This window comes from Pristiophorus japonicus, chromosome 10 (genome assembly GCF_044704955.1).
Source record: "Pristiophorus japonicus isolate sPriJap1 chromosome 10, sPriJap1.hap1, whole genome shotgun sequence".
In the NCBI taxonomy this organism is placed as follows: domain Eukaryota; kingdom Metazoa; phylum Chordata; class Chondrichthyes; family Pristiophoridae; genus Pristiophorus; species Pristiophorus japonicus.
This window is the reverse complement of record NC_091986.1, coordinates 165,760,211-165,784,713: the sequence shown is the minus strand read 5'-3', so window position 1 is coordinate 165,784,713 and position 24,503 is coordinate 165,760,211. Positions and strand designations below refer to the sequence as shown.

The window sequence follows — 24,503 nt, the reverse complement described above, 5'->3', positions numbered from 1 at the left end:
GTAGAAGGAGTGAATGTTTAAGGTGGTGGATGGAGTACCAATCAAGCGGCCTGCTTTGTCCTGGATGGTATCGAGCTTCTTGAGTATTGTTGGAGCCACACTCATCTGGGCAAATGGAGAGAATTCCATCACATTCCTGACTTGTGCCTTGTAGATGGTGGAAAGAACATAGGAACATAAGAATATAAGAAATAAGAGCAGGAGTAGGACATTTGGCCCTTTGAGCCTGCTCCGCCATTCAGTAAGATCATGGCTGATCTAACCATGGACTCAGCTCCACTTCCCTGCCCACTCCCCATAACCGTTTACTCCTTTATTGCTCAAAAATTTGTCTATCTCCACCTTAAATATATTTAATGACCCAGCCTTGACAGCTCTCTGGGGCAGAGAATTCCATAGATTTACAACCCTCTGAGAGAAGAAATTTCTCCTCATCTCAGTTTTAAATGGGCGGCCCCTTGTTCTAAGAATATGTACCCTAGTTTTAGATTCCCCTCTGAGTGGAAATATCCTCTCTGCATCCACCTTGTCGAGCCCCCTCATTATCTTGTAAGTTTCAATAAGATCATCTCTCATTCTTCTGAACTCCAATGTGTATAGGCCCAACCTACTCAATCTATCCTCATAAGTCAACCCCCTCATCTCCGGAATCAACCTAATGGACCTTCTCTGAACAGCCTCCAATGCAATATCCTTCCTTAAATATGGAGACCAAAACTGTACGCAGTACTCTAGGTGTGGTCTCACCAATACCCTGTACAGTTGTAGCAGGACTTCTCCGCTTTTATACTCTACCCCTCTTGCAATAAAGGACAACATTCCATTTGCCTTCCTGATTACTTGCTGTAAAAGGCTTTGGGGAGTCAGGAGGTGAGACACTCGCCACAGAATACCCAGCCTCTGACCTGCTCTTGTAGCCACAGTATTTATCTGGCTGGTCCAGTTAAGTTTCTGGTCAGTGGTGACCCCCAGGATGTTGATGGTGGGGGAACTTGGCAATGGTAATGCCGTTGAATATCAAGGGGCGGTGGTGAGACTCTCGCTTTTTGGAGAAAGTCATTGCCTGGTACTTGTGTGGCGTGAATGTTACTTGCCACTTATCAACACTCTGGGATAAATGTTTCTGGTGCAGCAGCCCAATCAATTCCAAGTGCTTTAATTCTAGCCAAAAATATTTTTGCATTTACCTCTGGAATTGACTTTAGGAAGACCCTTATTTGTAACCATTGACACCGTCAAGTCATTTCCAACAGTAAAAACATATGGAAAGTATCCATTTAGCACTTCAACGCTATATTGGTCAGCAAACTAACCTGCCCTGCAGTCTATCAAGGGACCGAAGTAGCCTTTAATCACATTAGGAGTAAAATTCAACTTCTGTGGGTGTGCGAAATGGATGGTAGCTGATTAGCCGTCCGTATACACCCTGCCCACTTTTCCTTTCCAAGTCAATGGGAAGTAAAATTGAGTGCAGTATTTAATGGATGGCCAATCCACTACCGTTTGTTTACGCCCCTGCCAAGTTGAATCTTATCCCTGTTTTGTCTCCTGACATAATTGGATAAAGCGTTACTATTGCTACTACCATCCACAATCCTTTTCTTTAGCATTCCTAATAGTAACTTTAGTTATTCTCAACTGTATTGTAAACTTGGCCCTATGCTCTTGATGGTTTGTTGCTTTACCCTGGTGAAATATTCTTTTTTGATGTTCTTTACCCTACAAATCTACTTGTTAAAACATTTGGGTTTGATTTTTAAACCGACCCTCAGTTTTATCTGAGAAATGTACATTTGCTTTGGAGAGGAAGTTCCCAGATTTTTTTCCCCAAGTTGGCCTCAGTTTTTCTTGTTTTTCTCCTCTCACAGGAGATCACCTGGGCTAGTCTCTGGTGAGGTGGGGTGTGAATATATTTGCTACACAAGGCATCACTATTATATGGGACAGACTGGATGGACCTAAAATGGAAGAAGAACATAAGAACATAAGTATATAAGAAATAGGAGCAGGAGTATGCCATATGGCCCCTCGAGTCTGCTCCGCCATTTAATATGATCATGGCTGATCCGACAATGGACTCAGGTCCATTTCCCTGCCCGCTCCCCACAACCCCTTATTCCCTTATCGGTTAAGAAACTGTCTATCTCTGTCTTAAATTTATTCAATCACCCAGCTTCCACAGCTCTCTGAGGCAGCAAATTCTACAGATTCACAACCCTCTGAGAGAAGAAATTCCTCCTCGTCTCAGTTTTAAATGGGCGGTCCCCATTCTAAGATTATGCCCCCTAGTTCTAGTCTTCCCTATCAGTGGAATCATCCTCTTTGCATTCACCTTGTCAAGCCCCCTCATATATTTCGATAAGATCACCACTCATTCTTCTGAATTCCAATGAGTAGAGGCCAAACCTACTCAACCTTTCCTCATAAGTCAACTCCCTCATCTCCGGAATCAACCTAGTAAACCTTCTCTGAACTGCCTCCAAAGCAAGTATATCCTTTCTTAAATATGGAAACCAAAACTGTACGCAGTATTCCAGGTGTGGCCTCACCAATACCCTGTATAACTGTAGCAAGACCTCCTTGCTTTTATACTCTATCCCCTTTGAAATAAAGGCCAAGATTCCATTGGCCTTCCTGATCATTGCTGTACCTGCATACTAACCTTTTGTGTTTCATGCACAAATACCCCCAGGTCCCGCTGTACTGCAGCACTTTGCAATTTTTCTCCATTTAAATAATAACTTGCTCTTTGATTTGTTCTGCCAAAGTACATAATCTCACACTTTCCAACATTATACTCTGTCTGCCAAATTTTTGCTCACTCACTTAGCCTGTCTATGTCCTTTTGCAGATTTTTGTGTCCTCCTCACGCATTGCTTTTCCTCCCATCTTTGTATCGTCAGCAAACTTGGCTACTATACACTCGGTCCCTTCATCAAAGTTATTAATATAGACTGTAAATAGTTGGGGTCCCAGCACTGATTCCTGCGGCACCCCACTAGTTACTGATTGCCAACCTGAGAATTAACCATTTACCCCAACTCTCTGCTTTCTGTTAGTTAGCCAATCCTCTATCCATGCTAATATATTACCCCGAACCCATGAACTTTTATCTTGTGCAGTAATCTTTTATGTGGCACCTTGTCAAATGCCTTCTGGAAGTCCAGATCCACTGGTTCCCCTTTATCCACCCTGTTCGTGACATCCTCAAAGAACTCCAACAAATTTGTCAAACATGATTTCTCTTTCATAAATCCATGCTGACTCTGCTTGATTGAATTATGCTTTTCCAAATGTCCTGCTACTGCTTCTTTAATAATGGACTCCAACATTTTCCCAACCACAGATGTTAGGCTAACTGGTCTATAGTTTTCTGCTTTTTCTCTGCCTCATTTTTTAAATAGGGGCGTTACATTTGCAGTTTTCTAATCTGCTGGGACCTCCCCAGAATCCAGGGAATTTTGATAAATTACAACCAATGCATCCACTATCCCTGCTGCTACTTCTCTTAAGACCTTAGGATGCAAGCCATCACGCCCAGGGGTTTTATCCGCCTTTAGTCCCATTTCATACTGAGTACCACCTTCTTAGTGATTGTGTTAAGTTCCTCCTCCCCTACAGCCCCTTGACTATCCACTGTTGGGATATTGTTAGTGTCCTCTACCGTAAAAACTGATACAAAATATTTGTTCAGAGTTTCTGCCATCTCCATGTTCCCCATTACTAATTCCCCAGTCTTGTCCTCTAAGGGACCAACATTTACTGTAGTCACTCTTTTCCTTTTTATATACCTATAGAAACTCTTGGGTAACCAAGGCTGGGAACTCAACATCCAGGGGTATTCAATATTCAGGAAGGACAGACAGGAAGGAAAAGGAGGTGGGGGTAGCGTTACTGGTTAAAGAGATTGATGCAATAGTAAGGAAGGACATTAGCATGGATGATGTGGACTCTATATGGGTAGAGCTGTGAAACACGAAAAGGCAGAAAACGTTAGTGGGAGTTGGGGATGGGATCAAACAGGAAATTAGGGACGCGTGCAATAAGGGTACAGTAGTTATCATGGGTGACTTTAATCTACATATTGATTGGGCTAACCAAACTGGTAGCAATACTGTGGAGGAGGATTTCCTCGAGTGTATAAGGGATGGTTTTCTAGACCATTATGTCGAGGAACCAACTAGAGAACAGGCCACCCTAGACTGGGTCTTGTGTAACGAGAGAGGATTAATTCGCAATCTTTGGGGAAGAGTGACCATAATATGGTAGAATTTTTCATTAAGATGGAGAGTGACACAGTTAGTTCAGAGACTATGGTCTCTGGTGAATTGGCTAGGATAGACTGGAGAATGATACTTAAAGGGTTGATGGTGGATAGGCAATGGCAGACAGTTAAATATCATATGGATGAACTACAACAATTGTACATCCCTGTGTGACATAAGAATAAAAAAGGGAAGTTGGCTCAAACGCGGGTAACAAAGGAAATTAGGGAAAGTGTTAAATCCAAGGAAGAAGCACATACATTGGCCAGAAAAAGCAGCAAACCTGAGGACTGGGAGAAATTTAGAATTCAGCAGAGGAGGACTAAGGGTTCAATTAGGAGGGGGGAAATAGAGTTGAGAGTAAACTTGCAGGGAACATAAAAACTGACTGCAAAAGCTTCTATAGATATGTGAAGAAAAGATTACAAAAAAGATTAGTGAAGACTAATGTAGATCCCTTGCAGTCAGAATCAGGTGAATTTATAATGGGGAACAAGGACATGGCAGACCAATTGAACAAATACTTTGGTTGTGTCTTCACTAAGGAAGACATGAATAACCTCCCGAAAATACTAGGGGACCGAGGGTCTGGCGAGAAGGGGGAACTGAGGGAAATCCTTATTAGTCAGGAAATAGTGTTAGGGAAATTGAAGGGACTGAAGGCCGATAAATCCCCAGGGCCTGATAGTCTGCATCCCAGAGTACTTAAGGAAGTGGCCCTAGAAATAGTAGATGGTTTCGTGGTCATTTTCCAACATTCCATGGACTCTGGTTCAGTCCCTATGGATTGGAGGGTAGCTAATGTAACCCCACTTTTTAAAAAAGAAGGGAGAGAAAACAAGGAATTATAGACAGGTTAGCCTGACATCGGTGGTGGGGAAAATTATTAAAGATGTAATAGCAGCGCATTTGGAAAGCAGTGACAGGATCGGTCCAAGTCAGCATGAATTTATGAAAGGGAAATCATGCTTGACAAATCTAGATTTTTTGAGGATGAAACTAGTCGCGTGGACAAGGGAGAACCAGTGGTTGTGGTGTATTTGGACTTTCCAAAGGCTTTTGACAAGGTTCCACACAAGAGATTAGTGTGCAAAATTAAGGCATATGGTATTGGGGGTAATGTGTTGACTTGGATAGAGAACTGGTTGGCAGACAGGAAGCAGTGAGTTGAAATAAACAGGTCCTTTTCAGAATGGCAGGCAGTGACCAGTGGGGTGCCGCAGGGCTCAGTGCTGGGACCCCAGCTATTTACAATATACATCAATGATTTAGATGAAGGAATTGAGTGTAATATCTCCAAGTTTGCAGATGACGCTAAGCTGGGTGGCGGTGTGAGCTGTGAGGAGGATGCTAAGTGGCTGCAGGGGGACTTGGACAGGTTAGATGAATGGGCAAATGCATGGCAGATGCAGTATAATGTGGATAAGTGTGAGGTTATCCACTTTGGTGGCAAAAACAGGAAGGCAGATTATTATCTGAATGGTGACAGATTAGTAAAAGGGGAGGTGTCATGGTACATCAGTCATTGAAGGTAGGCATGCAGATATAGCAGGCAGTAAAGAAAGCAAATGGCATGCTGGCCTTCATAGCGAGGGGATTTGAGTATAGGAGCCAGGAGTGCAGTTGTACAGGACCTTGGTGAGACCACACCTTGAGTATTGTGTGTAGTTTTGGTCTCCTAATCTGAGGAAGAACGTGCTTGCTATTGAGGGAGTGCAGCGAAGGTTCACCAGACTAATTCCCGAGATGGCAGGACTGACATATGAGGAAAGAGTGGATCGGCTAGGCTTATACTCACTGGAATTTAGAAGAATGAGAGGGAATCTCATTAGAAACTTATAAAATTCTGACGGAACTGGACAGGTTAGATGCAGGAAGAATGTTCCCGATGTTGGGGAAGTCCAGAACCCGGGGTCACAGTCTAAAGATATGAGGTAAGCCTTATAGGACCTAGATGAGGAGAATCATTTTCACCCAGAGAGTTGTGAACCTGCGGAATTCTCCGCCACAGAAAGTTGTTGAGTCCAGTTCATTGGACATATTCAAAAGGGATTTAGATGTGGCCCTTACGGCTAAAGGGATCGGGGGGTATGGAGAGAAGGCAGGGTGGGGTACTGAGGTTGCATGATCAGCCATGACCATATTGAATGGCGGTGCAGGCTTGACGGGCCGAATGGCCTGCTCCTGCACCTATTTTCTATGTTTCTATGTTTCTATCTGTTTTTAAATTTCGTGCTAGTTTACTTTCATAGTCTATCTTCCCTTTCTTAATCATTTTTTTAGTCATTCTTTGCTGGCTTTTAAAAGCTACCCAATCTTCTGTCCTCCCACTAGTTTTGGCCACTTTGTATGCCCTTGTTTTTAATTGGATACTGTCCTTTATTTCTTTAGTAAGTCACTTTTTAATGAAAAGAAAAGATTATTATGTTATATTATTGTGCTGGTTCATGGAAGATTTCACGTTTGTGATTATGCGAATTATTTTTTTAAATAAAGACTTGCATTTATATGGTGCCTTTCATGACCACCAGATGTCTCAAAGTGCTTTATAGCCAATGAAGTACTTTTGGAGTGTAGTTACTGTTTTAATGTAGGAAATTTGAGTGGTGACTTTAATTGTAACCCAACCAGCGCAATTTAAAATGCATTTTCGACACCATTTGCGTGCAAAGCGGAAACTCTACCCCTATGTTCTTCTAAAACTGTCCATGTGATTTGACCAAATATATTGATACTCTTCTCTATTGTAAACAAGGGGCAGAAAATTCCAGCCTCACTAGGTCCGGCGAAACCTTGCAAAAGCCGATATTCGGATCGTGATGCGAATGCATCGAAAACCGGCTTTTCTGATCTGTCAAGATTTCTCTTGACAGATCCTCCGCATCCCTGGGAGAAGGATATCCGCATGGGAGAGATTGGGCTATTTGCCCAACTCATGCCCAGCGAATGTCCTTCAAACTCTTACGGCTGGTAAAAGCAGGCGCATAGCTTACTTTTACCAGCGTAAGAGTTTTAAAACATATAAAAATTAAATTTAAACACTCATTTTTATATTAAAAATCCTGTCCATTAAGGTAAGTTTATTTTTAACCCTATTAAAACACACTTAAAAAATTCCAAAAAATATTTATTTTTTCTACAATATTTAATTACATTTAATTTCAATTCATTTTAACTATGTGAGGTGTTTTATTTATTTATTATGCTGTGTTTCGGTGTTTTCGGGGATTTTCTCATTGACAGTCATGGGAGTCCGTACAAACAGAGCTCCTATTTTTATTAATGAGAATACTGCATAGTGATTGGTGGTCCAGACCCACGTGACTCTAGCTTGTACATATGTACTTGAAAGACATCTTCCCATGCGCTGCGCAGCGAATCTTACGTTCCTCTGGGACCACCAGGTACTTTTGTAGGTTTTTTTCGGGTGGGAGGCGTTCATGCGAAGGAAGCCTCAGACCGCAATTTTCCCCCCAAGAAATCGGAAAAAAATGATGTAATTTTTCTAAATATTCTTACAATCATGAAAAGTATTGTGATACCGTTATCCTGTTTTTTAATCAATGGCCAAAGCAAATAATTGCAACTGTAACCCAAAGTTACCTCTACAGCACGATTCTTCTAATTTTGGCTAATTTTTCTATATTCTCACGACTTTTAACACAAAGCTGAAACAAACAAAATAAAAATCGAAGTTTTCAAGAATAAACATTTGATCGGTGTCTTCTGTCCACTGCACTCAAATGAACGACAATTTGATTAAGACTATTTGATACCTGAAAGATTCAGTAACGTAAATATTTTACTTGGCCTGTTTTTGTTGTTATATTTAAGCTGCGTTAAAGAAGAAAATATTACTGAGGGCATTCAGACTGAGGTGTCAGATGGAAAAGAATTTGGGTCCAAAAATATAACAAGTGTACTGGACACAAGCGACATGGTGGGTGGGCTTTACATAAGGTGCTGTGCGAAGAATGCCGTAGGCTCAAACTGCGAGAAATACTATCTTGAAAAGAAAGGTAATGTCGTTTGTATAAGTTTTGAAGCTATATTAATGGTAACATTCTGAACTAATTATGATACATCCCTAAATTTGCATATTTCTCTAATCTCTCTATCTCCCCTCTTGTCTTTTCAAAGCTCATTTTGTCAATAAGACCGATTTCCTGCTCTCTCGAACTTACTCCGACTAAATTGCTGACCATCCAACTTTCCTTCCTGGCTCCCATGTTAACGGATATTGTTGATGGTTCTCTCTCCTCAGATATTGTCCCCTTTTCCTTCAAATCTGCCATCATCACCCCTCTCCTGAAAAAAACAACCCTTGACTCTCCGTCCTTGCAAACTATATCGCTCCATCTCCAACCTCCCTTTCCTTTCCAAAGTTCTTGAATGTGTTGTCACCTCCAAATCCATGGCCATCTTTCCTAGAACTCCTTGCTTGACTCCCTCCAATCAGGCTTCCTCCCCCGCCACAGTATTGAAACAGCTCTTACCAAGGTCACAAATGACATCCTAATTGACTGCGACAAAGGTAATCTATCCCTTCTCATCCTTCTGGACCTATCTGTAGCCTTTGACACGGTTGAACACAAAATTCTGCTCCATGCTTCACTACCACTGGATGGGACTGCTCTCACTTGGTTTCATTCCTATCATTCCAGCCGTAATGATGGAATCACCTGCAATGGCTTATTTTCCTGATCCCGCACTGTCACCTCTGGTGTCCTAAAGGATCTATCCTTGGGCCCCTTCTTATTTCTCACCTACATGCTGCTCTTCAGTGACATCATCCGGCAACACAACGCGAGTTTTCACATGTATCCTGATGATACCCAGTTCTACCTATCCTCCACCTCTCTCGAACCATCCACCATCTTTATGCTATCAGACTGCTTGTCCAACATCCAGCACTGAATTAGTAGAAATTTCCTCCAATTAAATATCGGGAAGATTGAAGCCATTGTCTTCGCTCCACGCCACAAACTCGGTTCCCTTTTTCCATTGATTCGATCTCTCCCCCCGACAACTGTCTTCGGCTGACCAAGTCTGTTCGCAACCTTGGTGCCTTATCACAAATTGAGCTTCCTACCTCAAATCCATTCTATCACTAAAACCGCCCATTTCCACTTTCGTAATATTGTTCATCTCCATCCTTACTTCAACTTATCTGCTGTCAAAACCCTCATCCATGTTTATCATCTCTAGACTTGACTATTCTAATGCATTCCTGGCTGACCTCCCTCGTTCTAACCTCCATAAATGTGAGGTCATCCAAAACTCTGCCGCCCGTATGCTAACTCGCAATAAGTCCCGCTCATCCATCTCCCTGTGCTTGCTGATCTACATTGGCTCCCAATTAAGCAATGCCTCGATTTTATAATTCTCATCCTTGTTTTCAAATCCCTCCATGACCTTGCCCCTCCTTACCTCTGTAATCTCCTCCAGCCCCATAATCCCCTAGACCTCTGCATGTCACCTATTCTAGCCTTTTGAACATCTCCAATTTTAACCATTGGCAGTCATTCCGTCTGCTACCTAGGTCCTAAGCTCTGGAATTCCCTCCGTAAATCTCCCCACCGCTCCACTAACATCTCCTTATATGGCTGGTGTCAATTTTGTTTTTGATAACACTCCTGTGAAGTGCCTTGGGACGTTTTATTGCATTAAAGGCGCTGTATAAATATAAATTGTTGTTGCTCTTGTTGCAGGGGTAAGTAGTCTGTAATAGAATGCACATGGAATAGTAATGTTGGTACTGCATTGTGTTATTTTCACACATATATAAATACCCTTTTCTTTATTCCAGGTACACAAATCCAGGAGTCTATTTTCTACATGACAGTTGGAATCTTTGTTATTGTTACATTCCTGTTAATAGTTTTCATATTCTACAAATATAAAAAGGTAAATAAGCACCATTGCTTATTAATAATGTATCTCTGAATTTAATATTTTATGAACATCATATCACTAAGCCAAAAATTGTGCTCACTCTGCAAGTGATTGTTTTTCTGCATGAGCTCTGAAATGGTTGCTCAGATCACAGAGCAAACAGTTTAAATCTAGTTGACAAACAGTTCTAGAGGATTGTGGGAGATATGCAGGGTGTGTCTCAGTCGGCGCCAATTGGTTTGTGATTGCTGATACAAAAACTGGGAAAGGAAATAAGGTGTAAATCAACTGTTTAAATGTGCTCTTCAAAGCAATTTTTTTAATGATGAAAAATTATGGTACTTTCATCCCTTCCAGAGAATATTTTGCTGTAATATTTCTATGTAGATTTTACTATTTTTTCCTGCACTATGACAGCATACCTTTAACTTTAATCATACCCACTGGTCCTTGAAATTCTAGTACCTTGGTTATAGTAAGAGATGCAGTAGTGAGACTATAGAGTTTGTAGGTGGCAGTGGGGTTGTGGGGGGGGGGGGGGGGCGGCGTGGGGGGATATGTAATTGCAGTTTCCTTATCCTGCCCTTGTAGAAAATAATTACTGTGAAGACACAAATGGGAAATCTTAACTTTGGCCGATATTGTAAAATGCGCAATGTTACATCAGCCTGATTGTACAACTCTCCTGATTTTAATTTCCATTGATTTCAATGGGAGTAAAAATCAGGAGAGGGGTATAACGTGCAGTCCATCTGATATTATTCATTTTACACTATTGCCAAAAGTTTAAATTACCCTAAGGGCCCCGCTATTCTTCTCTGTGGCAAGTGGACATAAAGCACCTCTCACACAGCCTGAGCTGCCTGGAATCCCTTCAATGTTCCTCCTTTCATTCTTCCTAACTACTTAGATAAGAGGATTAATACTGGGAAACCAATTGGTACCTGTAATGGAGCCATGGGCAAATGTAGGGGGGAATTTTAACATGAAAAACCAGGTGGGCTGGAGACGGGGATGGAGGGTGTGGGTTGAAGTTAAAGGGGGCAAAATTGTCCGCCACCTGTTTCAAGGCGGATAATTCGAATTATTTCAATTATAACCGGCCAGCGGAAGGCGGGAAATTGCGCTCTTTAAACAAAAAAACTGCCTCCCAGCATTTTTGGGCGCTGGGAGGTGGTAGCGGCGCGGAATCAGGGCGGTGTCCATCAGCGCGACGCATGAGGTATCGCAACGTCCCTCCCCTTCACTTAAATGGGAGGGACACTGCGAGGTCCAGTGAGGTCTCCATGGAGTGCACTGGGCCACCAGGGAGGGGTTTGGCCAGGCCAGAGGCCCGGCACCCAAGAGGGGATGCCGGGCTGCCTGTTGGGGGCCCAGCCGAACTAACAGCCGCCATTGTCGGGTCGATTAAGGAGACGACTGACAATTCAAACAAAATGATGGCCGCAGTGATATGTCCTCCTGTTTAAGGGCAACCACGCCGCCCAGCCACCTGCAGCTCTATGCCCCGCAAAGGGGTCGACACGGGTCGGTGCGCACAGCGATGACATCATCATCGTGCGTGCGCCGGCCTGTGCGCAAATCGCGGGGCACGTGCTACCAATGCAACAAACCCCCAAACCTCCAACAACATTTCCCTGGAGGCGCTATCGAGCCCTTCCCCCGGGCAATAACCTCAACTGCGCCCCATTAATGCCACCCCAGAGGTGCTAATGGGGTTATAAAATTTCACCTCAAAAGTTAAAAAAAATCTAAAACCTGCCTACTTTCACCTTTTACTCAGGTGGGATAGGGGAAGAGCAGCCAACCTGCTGTCAGAAAGCGGATTGGCATTTTTAGTATGAGAATGAGGCCAGAAGCCACTGCTTTAACCTGCTGTGCAGGTTTTCCTGTGGGTGACCAGGGATCTCGGGGCTCGGGATTCCCGGTAGCTGCAGTGAGCCAAGCACAGCCACGGGGAGCAATCCCTGTGGGCCAGGAGTGCTTACTCCCAACTCCCGAAGATCACCCACCAGCAGCCCGCCCCTATTCCCGGGATCGATCTCTCCCCCACTTGGTCGGGAATCAGCCCCCCCCCCCCCCCCCCCGGGATCAGACCCGCCTTCAGGGCTTGGAACCCCCTCCCCCACCGTACCCTGCACCTACCTCGTCAGCATTCCCCACCTAACTGGAGCCCAAACCTGTCAATTAGGCTGGCTTTTGGGTGGGGAACCTGCCAGTAATGTCACATGCACGCTGTGTAGTTAAAACTCCTCAGCGAGTTTGGAGACTCGAAACTCCGGGTTTCCCGCAGTCTACTGCCTCTCTGCCCCCCCACCCCCCCCCCCAAAGTGTTTGCAGAGATGAAAAAAACACCAAAAAATCCAGAAATGGCCATAAAAACCCATCTTTATATTACTGGGTGCTTTAGACAAAGTGCCTCCCCACCTCTTAGTCCCTAGCAACCTAATTTTTGCAACATTGTTTTTACACGATGTCCTGCACACAATAATATTGGGGAAGTGCATGCAAGATGCCTCTGTCACCGTTCCCATTCCCATTTTGATATTAAAGTGCATCTTGTACCTCTGCTGCCCACTCCAAATCCCATTTGCAAAGCATTATGGTTCTGAAAATCCTCAGGCCTACTGTAGGTGCTGCAGAGTATCTACAGCCAATCTGTGCTCCTTGGGGTCAGGACGGAATCATCTCATTTATATCGCTTCAGTGGGTGCTTGCATAGTTCCTACATAGCAATTAAAATGTAGTGTGAGGGTTTGGTAATAATTGGAAATATATCAGCCCAAATTACTGGAGAGAAATATGCTTTCAAGTAGGTTTGATATGCTACCTCTTTTATCACCTAGTTGAAATAACCATAATACATTCTTTTGCCAAAGACATCAATTGACAGGTTGTCACACTGAGGAATGTATTCAAATTATTACTGAGCTCCATTCACACAACTAAATAGTGCAGTAAAAAGAATAATCTGAGACATTCACATTGAATATAAAGCACTAGAGAAAAAGACATGAATGCTTATCACCAACATTCATGATAGCTTTTCAGAATTGTATAATCAAATTCAGATTACACTGAATGAGGTAGATTTTACAACTTAGTCTTTCTGGCACAGAGCTTCGTGTGATGAGGCCTCTGTCAGTACCACTTGGTAACCAGCCACCAGGGATGTGTGAAAGTAGCTGTCTTTCTCATCGTCCTTTCTGTGCAGAAGTGTCTGGCTTCCATTCAGCACTTCCCCTAATGGCACAGCCAAGACTAGGATCTCAGGGTGAGGGAAATTATGTACAAGACTGCGCCATGACACATTCCATTGGAGAATCAACACACAGAACAGCTTAGGTGCACAGACTGGCTTATTATTCTTTTGTGGCCCATGTGGCAGCTTTTAATCATATTAAAGAGCTTATCTATTTTGTAGCAATGCAATAGCAGAGTGATTTGGAATGAGCGAGTGGTGGTATCTGAGTTTACCCTTTGTGGTTCAACCACCAGTAAATTCCCAGTTCTGTCACTGGAGGGAAGTGTTGAGTGCAGACTACATGTTGCTTCACATAGGAAAAGGTGAAACTAGCACGGCAGTCGTCATCTGTCTGCTCTCCTCATTTGCAAGTATCTGGTTCATAGCTGTATCAGTGGATGCCAGAGAATAAATTACCTATTCCATTCCTCAGACACAGTTGCTGCACGAGCCATGGCAACAAAGGAAGAGGAAGGAAATAGAGAGTAGTCTTATCCAACTAAAGTATTTTAGTGTTCTTTCCAATAAGAACTCTTCATAAAATGGGAAATGGGATTAGAGTTGAGACTAGCATTGGATCTGTGGATCTAGCAGTGACGCAGTGTCCCAGCTGTGTTGAAATTTCTATGATTCTATAATGAAACCTTTTCTTCTTCAGTACAGTTGTTTATAATATATTGCATAATAACTGATGGCATATCAGAAATTTGTACATTGATTAATATACAGTCTCTATCTGGTGTTAATTTCAGCAACCTGGCTACGAAAGACAGCTCATCATGATACAGGGTGATAGATCCTCTAGGAACGAATACGTTTATGTTGATTTTAGCCACATTGAATATGACATAAAATGGGAATTTCCTCGAGAAAACTTGGAGCTGGGTAAGTAATCTGTTCCAAAGTCTAATACAAAATAAATATTTTCACTAAAATAGCATGAATGGGCCTAAAGTGACAAAATAAGACAGGCCCAGCACCAGAACATTTTTTTATATTTAACGTGGTTTTTTTCATATTTTACTGAAAGTGTACATTAAAAAGAAATAACTCACCTTATCTTTCAAAACTATTAGTTATTTGAAAACATTAACAAGACCACGTGAGGTTTCAGTGCTTCCTCTTGTATACAAAGTAATCTCACAGCATTGATTATCAATGACTAACAGCTTCTGCTGTTGAACCTGCACAGCAGAATCATAGACAGTCCCTCGGAATCGAGGAAGATTTGCTTCCACTCTAAAATGAGCTCTTAGGTGACTGAACAGTCCAATACGAGAACCACAGTCCCTGTCACAGGTGGGGCAGACAGTCGTTGAGGGAAAGGGTGGGTGGGACTGGTTTGCCGCAAGCTCTTTCCGCTGCCTGTGCTTGATTTCTGCATGCTCTCGGCGACGAGACTCAAGGTGCTCAGCGCCCTCCCGGATGTACTTCCTCCACTTAGGGCGGTTTTGGCCAGGGACTCCCGGGTGTCGGTGAGGATGCTGCACTTTATCAAGGAGGCTTCGATGGTGTCATTGAAACATTTCCTCTGGCCACCTTTGGCTCGTTTGCCGTGAAGGAGTTCCGAGTAGAGCGCTTGCTTTTGGAGTCTCGTGTCAGGTATGCAAACAATGTGACCTGCCCAGCGGAGCTGATCGAGTGTGGTCAGTGCTTCAATGCTGGGAAAACAGCAGGATAGATAAGGGTTGAAAACACGAGTTCAAGTGAAGCGGGTCTGTATTTGATAATTCTTAATCTGAAAATGGTTTCTGAGAAAAAGAGGAAGAACAATGAGCCATCCCAATAATTTGCAAATATTCATTTTTCTTTGAAAAAGTGCTTACCTTTTAAACTAAACTCGGCATCATCTAAAATAAAAACACAAAATGCTGGACATTCAGAGCAGATCAATCAGCATCTATAAAGAGAAAAGGCAGGTTATGACATTTTAGGTGTTTATCGAATTGACATCCAAAATACAATCCCAATTTATTTTATTATTTCATGTTTGTAATCCACAATAAGATAACATTCCTGATACCATTGTTCAGTATACGTTTAAACCGTAGAGAAATTTGGTACGGTTCTTCGTAAATTGTTTGTGCCCTACAGGGAATGTACTTGGCTCTGGTGCATTTGGAAAAGTAATGGAAGGCACGGCATATGGAATTAGTAAAGCAGATGTCCCTGTCCAAGTAGCTGTGAAGATGTTGAAGGGTATGTGCAATTTATGCCACGCTGCTCTAAATAGAATGTTTATGTTCAATATTGTACAAATATTGACTCACACTCAGATAGCCATGCAAATATGAATGATGTCATTTTTCAAAATATGGATAAAATTGTGTATTCAGCAGAATGAATAATGAATATCAATTTATTAAATGATTGTATTTTGGTTCATATTTGTCAGTTTAAATAAAACAAAGAAGTAAAAACTACAACTCACAGTGACCATTGCTGATAGCATTTTGCTAGTTGCAAGCATTTTGTTGTTGTTCTTGTACCGTATTTTTGGAATATTATTGAGTTTAACAGAATTAGCCTCGCCAATATGTTTTTATAGACAGTTATGTTTAAACTTGAATTGGTCCACCTTTAAATGCATTGCATTCAACATAGCAGCTCTAATTTTAGCAGGTGCTCGGAAGAAGCCATGATGAAAGACCGTTTAAATAAAACATTAAAAAGATTGTGTTTTATTTTCCTACATTACAGATTAAGTAATTATAATGAACTAATTTAAAGCTTGAATAAATAAGTCCAACTGGTTGGATAACTCCTAAATGACAAAGTTATAAATGAAGATGAGTGTTGAAACTTTGCCAGTCGGAGGCTACGACAGGCAGATAATAATGAAAGATAAGAAGCCTCACTTCTTAATTCAGTCTTTTTGTGGGGCATCTTTCTATAGAATTAGCTATTGGAATCTTGGAAAGGATTTTTGCTTAGATCAGAGCAAATGGTGAAGGTAGATGTGGAGTAAACAGCAAATGTCATGTTGCCACCAAAGCAGCAAGGACCATATTAGACCAATATGAAAGATACCATCTTAACACCTACCAATTGATAGCTTGGAAGAGAGGATATCTGAACACACAAACACACACTTAAATCTTATCACTGCCATTGATGTCTTCATTTGGAAGTCACCGTTAACATTTTTGAGAGATTCTGGAATCAGTCCACCTAGAGCAAAAGTTTGGCCTTACTCCAGATACAGAAACATCCGAATAGAGTGACTATCAATTCATACATGCTCAACTGTACATTTTTTCTGCAATGTAATTGCGTAGATGTAATCAGGGTGGAGCAAAATTGCTGAGGCAAAAGAGGCATTACATGAATATTACAGGGCAGAAATTTTAAATCAGTGGGCTTCCAGCAAATAGAGGTCCCAAAAATTTAACAACTGATTTGGAGCCTTGGATATTTAACTCAAAAAAGTTGAAATCTCCATGTGCTGTATTTTAACATACTGGTTATCATGTCAGTGTTAAAGACCTATGTGCACCATCTTAAGAAGTATGTTAATCCATTCAAAATAAACAGATTAATGACTTTAATAAAGTAGCACACACAGGAATTTCAGAAGAAGATAACCAATATGCTAAAAGCAATTTCAGCTCATTAATATCACTCTTGTCAATTATCTGAGAAGGTGCATTCATTGACAGAATTACTGTCTGATGGCAAATCTTCTGTCTTGAGTCATCCATACATTTCTCCTAGAGGCATTTGATGAACTAAATAAGCATCTTGAAAATCTAATTTATCTGCCTAGAAATTCAGGCGCGCCCATTCTTGATGAGATCTTGATGAGGTGCCCCTGCTATTGAACAATAGTATGCAAAGGGCCTGCTTCAAGCATAGGTAAAGAATGCCTCTTGTTTTTCCTTACCTACTATGTTGGGCATTGCACTTCTCGATGGAATTGTGTGCCTGACACGTTGGGGCCTCAGACATCCTTGCAGTGCTCGAAAAATGGGCGCTATGCAATACAATTTCTAGGTTATCTTATCCAAACTAAAGGCAAGCTGGAGAAGGCAAAGGCCACTGAGGTGTTCAGATATTTATGGGGGTAAAATCAGAGGCAACTAGAAACTGGTTTCAAGTGTGGCTTATTCTTTATTTCTTTAAAGGTATAGTGAGATTGAAATATACACAAGTTGATATCTCTTTATCTGTTTAATATCAAGGATAACTAACAATGTAATATATTCTGTTTATTAATTTAGCAATTTTGTAAAGGAGTATAATGCAAAACAAATCTAGATGTGATTTAAAATTCTGATTTGCATTATCAAGTTCAAATCCCTCCACTGCAGTTTGAGAATTTGAAGTCAGTTTTAAAAATTTGCAAAAAAAAAGCTGGTATCATTAAAAATGACCAGAAAGCTGTTGGATTGTCCTAAAAACTCAACTGGTTCACTAATGTCCTTTAGGGAAGGAAACCTGCTGCCCTTACTCGGTCTGGCCTATATGTAACTTCAATCCCATACCACCGTAGTTGACTCTGATGTGGCCTAGAAAGCCACTCAGTTACCATCACTTTCTCAGGGCAACTAAGGATGGGCAGTAAATGCTGGCCAGTATATCCCAAGAATGAATTTTTAAAAAGAAACTAGTTGCGCAGATATTTCAGCAAGTTAACAATATCAGACAGTGCCTTGAATAATAATTAAAATTAAATGAGCATGGACTCATGAATATCTTTTATTCTTCACTTAAAAGAAAAACATGAACCTTCTGAAAAAGATGCCTTAATGTCTGAACTGAAAATGATGATTCATATGGGACACCATGAAAACGTTGTGAACCTTTTAGGAGCTTGTACTCTTTCTGGTAAGAAGCTATTCCTGAAATCTTTGTTTACATATCTAAATCATGCTATTTAAATTTTCTTACTAAATGTTTTAATTATGTGCTATTTTAGGTCCAGTATACTTAATCTTTGAATATTGTTGCTATGGAGACCTTCTTAATTACTTAAGAAATAACCGGGAGAAATTTCATAAGACATTGACAGATGTCTTTGCACACAACAACTTTAGCTTCTATCACAATCTTTACAATGATCAACAATTCAGGTAAAATATATTTTTACTGAATTTACTTCTGGTTAATATTGTTATTTTCCAGTGCCTTTTATTATTTCTGCCATGTTTGTTATCAACAAATGTAAGCACATAGCAATAAAAATGTTTTAGTTCCATATTTAGTGAAAAATGTTATTAAACTCACCAATATATAAATCAGATTGTTTCAAATTTGCCTTAGATTCCTATTCACTAATATTCTGTAAGTGTTAGCATGGCTCAGTGTTAGCACTTACTTGAGTCAGAAGGTTATAGGTTCAACTTCCATTTCAGAACTAGCCTGACATTCCAGGCTGAGAGGGTGCTGCATTGTCAGCACTGCTGCCTTTGGATGTAGACTTAAACTAAGGTCCTTATACAAAAGCAAAATACTGTGGATGCAGGCAATTTGAAATAGAAACAGAAAAGTCTGGAAATACTCAGCAAGTCAGGCAGCATCTGTGGAGAGAGAAACAAAGTTAATGTTTCAGGTCGATGTGTTTTGACGAAAGGTCACCGACCTGAAATGTTAATACTGGTTCTCTCTCCACAGATACCAGACCTGCTGAGTATTTCCAGCATTTTCTGTTTTTAAACTAAGATCCTTTCTGCCTGTTTAGGTGAATGTAAAAGGTCCTATGCCACTATTTGCAATAGAGAATAGTACCTGCAATTATCCCTCAGCTAATACGCCCAAGACAGATTAATTGGTCATTTATATTCTTTATTTGTGGGACCTTGCTGTGTGCAAATAAGTTGCTGCATTTGCCTACAGCACAACAGTTCAAAATTAATTGATTGACTGTGAATCACTGACATATCCTCAGGACATATATAAATTCAAGTTCTTTCTTTCCGTTATCAGTAAATGTAGTTTGTATTTGCTGAAAACCATTCAGTCACTATTCACAAAGGTTTTGAAAAATGTTTTGCGATTATAGTGAAAAGAAATAATAATGGCCATGAAAATAATATACAAAGCACCCTTAGATAATCAATGGAGCTGAAAAAATGATTTGATCCTTGCTGTCACAAACAAATTGCATAATCATGCCAAGGTGCTTATTTTTTCCCAAAACATGTCCTCATTCTGACAGAAGGGGGTTGATTTTCCTATCCACTGGGTCCCAGCATAAACTGGACAATGCACATTATGCAGAGATCTTACTGCGACTTGTTTGAACTCACCCATATTTTTGGGTTCACCGCTTTTAAATATGTTGAATGAGCATCAGCAGCACTACTACCTGAGAATTGATGCTCACAGCAAATCGTGGGAGGGCAGTTGTACACTGCTGCAGGTCGTGAAGACCTGTAGCAGTGCAAGTGCCCAGTGATGTTTTGGCATGTTGTCTGCTGTACGTCAGCAACCTCTACCACTCGTTTTTTTTGGGTGATCTTCAGGGCAGGCATCTACTGGATGGAATCCCTGGAAAATGCCATTGGAGGCGTCACTGCCCTGTCATAAAATGCGTGCTAAGTGCCAAAAGGACAGAAACCTGGTGTTACGGGGCTCTGCTCCTTTCTCTTCTTTTCTACCAATTTTCTCCCCTCCCCCTTTCTCTCCTGGAGGCATTCACTCCATGGTAGGTTACCGTTCCACTGTAACAGTCTCCCTGATGTACCTAAACCAACTGGCAATTATTCACACGTGCGGCTGCACTGTGAGTGTCAGTGGGCAATTACACCAGTGGTGTCACAGTCAAGTGATTATGTTCTCTCTCAACGTCTATCCACACGCACTTCCAGCAAGGTTTTCTGGATAGCGATCAGAAACAGGAATCCTGGTTTATTTTGTCCTCTCTGTCCCGGGTCACTGCCGCCTTGCCAGAGATCAGCTAACTCAGCAGATTGGGGATAAAACCTGGAATCTCCCTCCCTCCCTCTCTCAATCTCCTCAACTACTGCCTTAACCAGCTGATTCATTTTAAATGAATATCGTACAAGATCATTCTTATTTTCAAATTTACTGCTCAAGTGTGAATTAATTACAAGCAGTAATACATGTTTATTTTATCACAGGATATATAATATGTAGATATTTACTTTGTAAGAAAAAGCTTTTAAGTAGGAAGTGTACCTATTCTCTTAGTATCTTTATTTCATATTTTGAACAGCTGCAAAACTAGAAATTTTCTGCAAAATGAATCTTATGTACCAATGAATAGAAATCCTGATACTGGCACCATGTCACAAAGGGGTGATTGTGATTTACAATGCAGCAAGGATGAACTAAAATGCCCATTAACTACAGGTAAGAAGTTTTGTATGCAGAAATCAAAACAGTTCTTAAGCAACTGGCTCTTTGGTACTGCAAGTATAAATACTGAGAAGTAGAGCATATGTGATTAGTAACAATAATAAATGATCTGTTGTTTATTTGAGCACACATGAAAAAGCCATAGTCAAGGTCAGTGCTTTGTATGCTGCAAATGCAACTAGTTCATATGGCATCTCATACAGTTCAATAGGAAGCAATCACTATTGCTCAATGTGTATGTGTGATATACATTTATACTGTATATATTGGATTGCAATTCAAGTATGTCAACTGACAAGAGAGAAACATCATATCAGGCTACTTCTTCCATGGCTGAGCTGTAGGAGGACGCACTGATATGTGAGCAAGCTCCCAAAAGTGGTGCAGAGAATGTTCCCTAGAGAATACTTGATGTAAAACAGTGACATATGCAGGTTACTTCGTGAGTAAGGAAGACCTTGTTACAGAGTCACAATTTGCTTTATTTACCCCAAGAAATAATGTATACTCATATATACTATACTAATCAAAGATTTACTTTTAATTATACTAAACACTTACATGCATGGAAAGGCTATTAAATATCAAAGAAGCTATTATTGGGAAAGTAATTTCCACTAATCATTTTTATTGTCTTAAAAGAACAAAAATGGATTCCTGGCTACTCTGAGTATATGCTTATAGTATAATAAATTCCACTGTGAAACAAACCAAAGTTTCAACAGGAGATTCCAGCCTTAAATTGAATTATTTTCTGTGTAATCTCTATACAAAGCGTCAGAGAATATATTCTAATCTGAGGAAGTTTTACCCTAGCATTGAAAACATTTCAAAAGGTTAATATTTATTTTGTAGGTACTTGTCCTTTTTAGAACAAATTGGCAAACTTAATCATCTAACACTAGAGTAAATGTATGGCAAAACGTCAATAATCTAATATTGAGCTGCAACTTTGTCTGTTCTCCAATACAAATAGCTGTGGCAGTTAACAAATACGATATAAAGATTCCAACAAAATGTAAGGTGCAGGTTAGTATCTAGAGAAGAGCACACAAGAGATTCCATGAATGCCAGTTACTCACAATCACACAATCAATACATTTTGAGACATTTCTTTATATAGAAGTTAACTATCAGAATTCCAGGAGATACGAAGATGAAGATTTACACGTTCTTACATTGGAGGATCTTCTCAGCTTTTCCTATCAAGTTGCCAAGGGGATGGAATTCCTCACTTCACGAAGTGTAAGCTTACTTAAACAGTCTTTGGGCCAAATATTCAAAGTTGCTGATCTGCCTTACCATAGTAAATTAATCATTGATTTTTGTTAGTGTATTCACAGAGATCTGGCAGCTAGGAATGTGTTAGTGACACATGGGAAAGTAGCAAAAATATGTGATTTTGGATTGGCCAGGGACATCATGCAAGATTCTAACTACGTCGTCAGAGGCAACGTAAGTCCATGCACATGATTTTTTTGTCCTCTCCTCACTTGACATCTACACACACTGGGAGTAATTTTAACATTTGGCGATCGTGTAAACCGGACGATAGCGGATTGGCCCATTATACACCCCTCGCAATGCAAACGAAAATCGGGAGAGGTGGTTAATGGATGGCCGATCCACTATCGTTCGCTTTTAACAAAAGTTAAAATTATCCCCACTCTCTTCCAGTAGCGGTTGCTGGATAGCAGTCAGGAGCAGGAATCCTAATTTTCCACTTCCTAACCCAATAGCAACACCTTAATAATCACTGTCACAGCTAATTCAGCACAGGCTGAGGTTTGAACTTTTTAGGGCTTACTCGCTTGCCCAGCTATTCACTAGCAAAATTAATAGATATATCACGGCAAACAAATGTTTTTAATGTACATTCTTTAAAAATTCACACAAATATTGGAAATCTGATATAAAAACAGAAAATACTGGAAATGCAAGCATTTCCATCAATATTAGTAAAAGGAAATAAAGGTTAATGTTGCTGATGTGACCCTTCATCAGTCCCCTCAAGCTCTCAAGGAGCTAAATAAGTTGCTCTTCATGTCTGCTATGCTATCTGAACTGAGGGAAGGACCTACGGTAGTGCTGAACACAATTTATTTTATTACTCGTAGATCTTCCACGATGTTACCCAGAGTGATGTAAAATCTGAAAGAAATTTTATTCAATTAAATTTTAAATCAATTTTCCTGAAAAATATGGTGAGAAATCAAAATGGCACCTGGACCTGGGCAACCCACCATAGTGTCACTAGTGGTGGGAGGACTGAATAATAACAACAATAACAACTTTTATTTATATAGCGCCTTTAACGTAGTAAAATGTTCCAATGCGCGTCACAGCAGTGTTACAAGACAAAACAGATACATTTGACACCGCGCCACATTATAAGAAATTACGGCAGATGACCAAAAACTTGGTTAAAGAGGTAGGTTTTAAGGAGCGTCTTAAAGGAGGAAAGAGAGGTAGACAGGCGGAGAGGTTTAGGGAGGGAGTTCCATAGCTTAGTGCCGAAACAGCTGAAGGCACGGCCACCGATGGTTGAGCAGTTATAATGAGGGATGCTCAAGAGGACAGAATTTGAGGAGTGCAGACATCTTGTGGGGTTGGGAGGCTGAAAGAGATTACAGCGATAGGGAGGGGCAAAGCCATAAAGGGATTTGTAAGCAAGGAAGAGAATTTTGAAATCGAGGCATTGTTTAACCAACGTAGGTCAGCAAGCACAGGGTTGATGGGTGATCGTGACTTGGTGAGATTTAGGACATGGGCTGCCGAGTTTTGGATGATCTCAAGTTTACGTAGTGTAGAATGTGGGAGGCCAGCCAGGAGTGAGTTGGAGTAGTCAAGTCTAAACAGGCATCATAGTGTTAATTAATAAGAATGTTAGAAGTAAGCATTATCTCAGTGTTAGTTAAGACAGTACACTTTACATAAGAACATAAGAAATAGGAGCAGGAGTAGGCCATACGGCCCCTCGAGCCTGCTCCGCCATTTAATACAATCATAGCTGATCTGATCATGGACTGAGATCCACTTCCCTGCCCGCTCTCCAAAACCCCTTATTCCCTTATCGTTTAAGAAACTGTCTATTTTTGTCTTAAATTTATTCAATGTCCCAGCTTCCAAAGCTCTCTGAGGCACTACATTCCACAGATCCACAACCCTCTGAGAGAAGAAATTTCTCCTCATTGCAGTTTTAAATGGGCGGCCCCTTATTCTAAGATTATGCCCTCTAGTTCTAGTCTCCCCTATCAGTGGAAACATCCTCTCTGCATCCACCTTGTCAAGCCCCCTCATAATATACATTTCAATAAGATCACCTCTCATTCCTCTGAACGCCAATGAATAGAGGCCCAATCTACTCAACCTTTCCTCATAGGTCAACCTCCTCATTTCTGGAATCAGCCTAGTGAACCTTCTCTGAACTGCCTCCAAAGCAAGTATATCCTTTCGTAAATATGGAAACCAAAACTGAATGCAGTATTCCAGGTGTGGCCTTACCAATACCCTGTATAACTGTAGCAAGACTTCCCTGCTTTTATACTCCATCCCCTTTGAAATAAAGGCCAAGATTCCATTGGCCTTCCTGATCACTTGCTGTACCTGCATACTAACCTTTTGTGTTTCATGCACAAGTACCCCCAGGTCCCGCTGTACTGCAGCACTCTTCTTATTCATATGATGTGATGACCTTGTTTTACAACAATCCATCTAACACCTTCTTGCAAGACCACAAGGAATCTGTCTTACATAAGAACATAAGAAATAGGAGCAGG

General features: G+C 40.9%; 1 protein-coding gene across 1 annotated transcript in view; it reads left to right on the top strand.

The window, feature by feature from the left end:
• The window catches only part of flt3 (fms related receptor tyrosine kinase 3), a 96,138-nt gene that overhangs the window by 59,180 nt on the left and 12,455 nt on the right, over nt 1–24,503 (top strand). The window contains exons 13-21 of the mRNA XM_070891319.1: nt 8,100–8,284; nt 10,075–10,172; nt 14,157–14,289; nt 15,499–15,603; nt 18,121–18,231; nt 18,323–18,476; nt 20,582–20,718; nt 21,848–21,969; nt 22,057–22,179. Coding sequence (XP_070747420.1) covers nt 8,100–8,284; nt 10,075–10,172; nt 14,157–14,289; nt 15,499–15,603; nt 18,121–18,231; nt 18,323–18,476; nt 20,582–20,718; nt 21,848–21,969; nt 22,057–22,179 — 1,168 coding nt within the window. The remainder of the gene's footprint in view (nt 1–8,099; nt 8,285–10,074; nt 10,173–14,156; nt 14,290–15,498; nt 15,604–18,120; nt 18,232–18,322; nt 18,477–20,581; nt 20,719–21,847; nt 21,970–22,056; nt 22,180–24,503) is intronic.